The 5,409-nt window shown below is 43.6% G+C and overlaps 1 protein-coding gene across 3 annotated transcripts; it reads left to right on the forward strand.

Annotated features, from left to right (window-relative positions):
• Positions 1-548: 548 nt before the first annotated feature.
• Positions 549-3,358, forward strand: calhm3 (calcium homeostasis modulator 3). 3 transcript variants are annotated; one of them, XM_028969934.1, is made up of 4 exons: positions 549-602; positions 696-1,016; positions 1,200-1,455; positions 1,585-3,358. In XM_028969934.1, the coding sequence occupies exons 2-4, from the start codon at positions 730-732 to the stop codon at positions 2,038-2,040; spliced, it is 999 nt and encodes a 332-aa protein (XP_028825767.1). In that variant the 5' UTR covers positions 549-602; positions 696-729; the 3' UTR covers positions 2,041-3,358. The 3 variants fall into 3 exon arrangements, with proteins under 3 accessions (XP_028825767.1, XP_028825766.1, XP_028825768.1); XM_028969933.1 differs by having other exon boundaries at positions 554-1,016; XM_028969935.1 differs by having other exon boundaries at positions 554-1,016; positions 1,631-1,946.
• Positions 3,359-5,409: the final 2,051 nt, after the last annotated feature.

Genomic DNA, 5,409 nt, shown 5'->3' on the forward strand with positions numbered 1-5,409 from the left:
TATAAAATTGTAACAAATAAATAGTACGTTTTCCCTATTTAAATAGCTAAGTAATATATTGAATTGAAAATTGTCATGAGGCAGAGGAAAAATGGACACAAACACATGACAAAGACAGGGGTTTACTATGAAATTTACAACTCACATAGACATGAAACGAGGAAAAAAGACAAATGACTGAAAGGATACATTTATGCTACTGATGAAACAGATTAAGAAACTGGAAATCATGAAACAAGGCAAACATGAAATGTCTAGATTGTGACAAAAAATATTTCCTGGCTGGTCAGTATGTTGTAAAACTAAGAGTTAGAGCTTGGTACAAATTTAATTGTAAATTATTGTCACAAGTATATATATTTATATATTTTAAAACAATATTTTTGTTTCAGACAAGTAAATTTACAAAGCAACCAATTTCACCTATTTGAATGGAACCTACAGAGGGTTCCATATATATAAAAGGCTTGCCATAAAAGCCAGGGGAGGGGCGGGGCATCAGAACAACCCTTAGGGAAAAAAAACAATCCTGACAGATTCTACTTCGCCACGAATAGGACAAGATATGGTGACAACAGTGGCATTTTCCACAGATTTCACAGGTTGTGTTGATATTGCATTTAATGTATGTACCAATGTACCAAAAAGCTTTATATACACTTTGTATTTAAACCTATCACCTTCTTTTTCAACAGTTTATCCAAACTCGGTACTAAGCACCAACAAGCGATGGAGCGTCTAAAATTGGTGCTTCAGTACTTCCAGTCTAATTCGGAGTCAATCTCCAATGGAATCTGTGCCATTTTGGCTCTTATCAGTGTAAAGCTTTACACAAGCTTTGATTTTAACTGTCCATGTATGCCTCAGTATAACAAAATGTATGCGCTAGGGGTAATGTTCATACCGCCGATCATTCTGTTCCTCTTGGGGGTCCTGGTAAACAGACACACCGGTGTCATGATGGAAGAATGGGTCAGACCACCCGGGAAAAGATCCAAAAATCCAGCAGTAATTAGGTAAGCGTTAAAAATGTTTAACCTATCAATGAAGTATCTGATTTGTGATATTTGTACATGCCAAGTCATAGACTGCTAATAGAATACCAGAAAATGATTACTTATTGCTTAATGCTACTATTAATATAATAGTAATAATAATAATGTTTTAATTTTAATGAATAAAATTTGCCTATTTTCCAGGTATTTGTTTACAGCAATGATACAACGGGCTCTGCTGGCTCCTGTGGTTTGGATTCTTGTGACCCTTCTGGATGGCAAGTGTTTTGTGTGTGCCTTCAGCATGAATGTTGACCCCAAGTACTTCAGTGGCATGCCAAACAATACGGGCCTGGACCTGCAGAAACTTATGGCCAAGGTGCCTTGTAAGGAAGACATAATCTTCAGAAACAACACCTTCCGCAAGGCTGTGTCACGCTATGTGCGATGTTACTCTCAGGTGAATAAGGTTTTACCTTAGTTGTCACTTGTTTTGCAACAGTTGGTTTAACTTCTATAGAAATTTTTTGCCACAAAGGCTTGTTGATTGACGTGTGGTTTGTCTTGTTTGCTGTGCTTTTTGGCCAAGACGATTGGCTGGTCCTTGCTCCTCCTCCTCATCTTGCTGGGTGCAGTTGGTCGCGTGCTCAAGCCATGCTTCAACCACGCAGCCTTCTTGCAGACCCGGTACTGGAGCAACTATTTGGACATCGAGCAGAAGCTCTTTGATGAGACATGCGTGCTACATGCGAGAGAATTTGCCCGAAAATGTGTGGTTCAGTTCTTTGAGGGTATGCAAGATGACGTAGTGCTTCGGCTTCCACTTTCTCCCTTGCACCTTCGTCCAAGACAGAAGGAGGATGACGTGGATGGAGAGGATGAGGAATGCTTACATGGCATCACAAGACATGACCAGGTGGATCACCTACTGCACACCTGGTATATGAGCAAACCTGTACTAGATGTGACCAAGATGGCCTTTAAACCCAGAGTGTACATAACCTGGGAGGACATAGATGGGCGAATCCTCTGCTCAGATGTGTAGAGCTTTGTTCAGGTAGTCCTTGTGTTTTTCAGTATGTAAAGTCCCTAAAACAAACACTCTTAGAAAACCACACAGCCAGACAAACAGCAAAACATGATCAACCACCTCTCTACTCTGTCAGTACTGTGTTGAGACTAGTTCATCACCTAAATTTACAGTGAACATTTGCAATTAAGGACCAAAGGTGGAGAGACAGCAGCCAGGTTCTTCTAATAAATTCTCCAGTGGATATAGACCTCATATTTGTGCGCTGCTCAATCTATTCTTCCTAATATTTGAATAAGCCTAGATTTAGTTTGCCTCCCTTTGCATGTGTCACTTGACCCATGCACCACAATTGAATGGACATGACAGAAATACAAATGACAACAAGCTTTTTCCACCTAGCAGCAATCTTATGCTATTGTTTTGCTATAGCAGTCCAGTAGCTTGCTCAAATGGGAAGTAATTAATTATTAATATTTTTTGTTCTGTTTTTTTGTGTACAATACTGTACCAAAATTTGGGAAAATTTCCTTGGTTTGTCACTCCACCCCCTACCATTAGCGAAGAGCATGTGCACTTATATAACTGCTCACTGGAACCTTTTAAAAATATATATTTAATTCTCAAGCAAATGTCACTATAGTCTGATGTTCTGATATTCTTTGTGAGGGCTCATTTCTTCTGTGTGAAAAAGTAGAACCCTGAATGTCTGGAATTTTAAGCTTTTCACTGATTGTGACAAACTGACCTTACTCCTTTTATCTCATTCATGGACCATTGAAATTTTGACAAATGTCTCTTCCAGGTAACAATTGAGATGTTTTGTTTTAAAATGGTTTGGTTATAACAGTGCAGTAGGTGTGGTGGCTCGGCTGTACCTTGAGCTCCAAATATATTTCATGTAAATTCTCTGTAAACTATGCTTACAACTTTGTAAAAGTCATGTATAGTATAATATCTGTATATAAAGCTAACTATATTTAGCACACAAAGTGACTTTAAGAACCATCCAATATTTTACAAATATTATATTCAATATAATAACTTTATATAGTATATTATATTAATTATATTATTTTATTTCATAAACACTGATTAGCCATAACATTAAAACCACTGACTGACAAGGTTAACATTGATTGTCATATTGCAGTCAAAATTGTCAAGGTGCAGAGTCATGTTTTTTCTGAGGTACGTTTCCACCTCCTGATTGGTCTGGCCATTGGATTGGGGATGGTAGTGTCGGGCTAGTTTATGTTCTCCCCTTTATTCCCCTGTTTTTCAGCCATTGCGCTGGTTTTGTTTCAGTTATTAATAAATCCTTGTTTCAGAATGTCCCGACTCTGCGCTTCCTTCCCCCATCAGCTCACCGACGTGACAGGTACCCAGAAGACAGACTGACCGACACCCCCAGTTGTCCTCAGAGATGTCCAGAACGGGCAACGAAAAGCAGTCGACGAGGACCATAATGGTGGTCATGCCCCTGGATCGTAGCAGTCCGGTAACGAAATCCATGGAGACATGGGACCAGGGGCGAGGTAGAGGAAGGAGAAGGCCTCTGGTTGTTGGCCGTGTGTGAGGCGCAGGTGGAACAGGCAGCGACGTATGCCTTACGTCCGAGGCAAGGCCTGGCCACCAAAACATCTGGCGAATGTTGGTCAGGGTGCGTTGACGTCCGGGATGTCCGGCCAATGGTATGTCATGCCCCCATTGTAGGATGCGTGGACGGAGAGGGGGAGAGACATTCGTGAGGTTGGGAGGAATGGCTGTGTGAGGATTAGGGAGGACTGATTTTCCTCAGCATCCGGGACATGTTGGGGTACAGGGCATCAGCATTAGCATTTTTGGTGCTGGGGATGCCAGCCAGGCTCCATTCCTCTGACACCAATGTGTCCTGATTGAAAAGGCCTGTATATTTAAACATATTATGGTGTTATTAATTTAGTTTCAAATTTTAATGTGCATATCTGCTCTTAAAGATTTTTTGTAACTTACTTTGACCTCATTATTGCTATTTGCCCTGTTTTTGGGACTGTGACGACAATGAAGACCTGTCCGACTTTACAATTGGATTTATAATGGTGATTCCCGAGCAGTCTACAACCGCAACACTACCCTACTCCCTTCATCTTGATGCCACAACAACAGCTATCCTTTTGGAAGGTACCGTCATTGTGGATAGCGTGCAAAATCTTCCACAAGCAATATGTCTGCTCTTTAGACTGATTGTCACAGAGGGCTGGACCTGGCGATGAAGGAGGACACATACGCACGACAGGGGTTTAATACACGAGACAAACATGAAACTCCGGTCGGAACTCCGGATCCGGAGTAACCCCTGCCAGTCCGGATCATGACAGTACCCCCCCCCCTCAAAGGCACAACCTCCGGCAGTGCTACACAAAAGGTTCATGAAGGGGGGGGTGGGGGGTGGGGTTCCATAAGGATGAGTGCCGGCTGTCCTGCACCGGTGGTGTCAGGCCCGTGCCAAAGCATGGCTTGTCCGTGGGGGAACGGCATCCTGTCCACCGTCCGCAGGCAGCCATCACCCCGGTCAGTCTCCAGCATGCCCTGCTGGAAAGTTCACCGCCTCTCCTCTTCTCGGTTAACTCTGGGAGGACCTGAGCTGCACGATCGCTCTCCTCGACCCCATGATAGCTTTCGTAGGCCATCGAGGTCCGGTCGCACGAATTCGCCGGTACTCCCCACCTCCAGAATCACCAGGGGGAACATGGACTGTGTGACAGATCCTCTCGACCCGACGGTAGCTTTTGTAGGCCGTCGAGAGTCTGTCACGCTTGGGGACACTTTAAAAACAGGTACTGCATCTTTGGCAGGGAACTGGCGATCACCGGAACTGCATCGCTGGAATCGCCAGGGGGAACATGGACAGCGTGACAGATCCTCTCGACCCCACAGTAGCTTTCGTAGGCCGCCAAGAGTCTGTCACGCTTGGGGAATCGTTAAAAACATGACATGGATCATGGCGGGGAACTGCCGATTACGGCGGCGTCGGAGGGACATCCATACATGGAACCTTTGACATGGAACTATGGGGCAGACCTCCTCCCGACGAAGGAATATCTCAGCGGGGCGGATTGGCTGCATCCACATGTGGTTGGGTCATTCTGTCATGGTGGGCTGGACATGGCGATGAAGGAGGATGCACACGCACAACTTCACACGACAGGGGTTTAATACATAACACGAGACAAACATGAAACTCCGGTCCGAACTCTGGATCCGGAGTCCGGATCATGACACTGATTTATGCTCTAAACTTAGAGTATCCTGCACCTCTGAAGAGCACATTTGATTTCATACAGAGAGTGATTTTGTCTCTCAAGTCACTCAAACTTAAAATCCAATCACTGAAAAAATCAC

The sequence above is a fragment of the Denticeps clupeoides genome, chromosome 2, assembly GCF_900700375.1.
Source record: "Denticeps clupeoides chromosome 2, fDenClu1.1, whole genome shotgun sequence".
Classification (NCBI taxonomy): Eukaryota; Metazoa; Chordata; class Actinopteri; order Clupeiformes; family Denticipitidae; genus Denticeps; species Denticeps clupeoides.

Coding starts and splice junctions, on each gene's coding strand:
- calhm3 (XM_028969933.1), top strand. CDS start 628: ATGTACCAATGTACCAAAAAGCTTTATATACACTTTGTATTTAAACCT. Junction 1,017..1,199: donor AAAAATCCAGCAGTAATTAG/GTAAGCGTTAAA, acceptor CCTATTTTCCAG/GTATTTGTTTACAGCAATGA. Junction 1,456..1,584: donor ATGTGCGATGTTACTCTCAG/GTGAATAAGGTT, acceptor TTTTTGGCCAAG/ACGATTGGCTGGTCCTTGCT.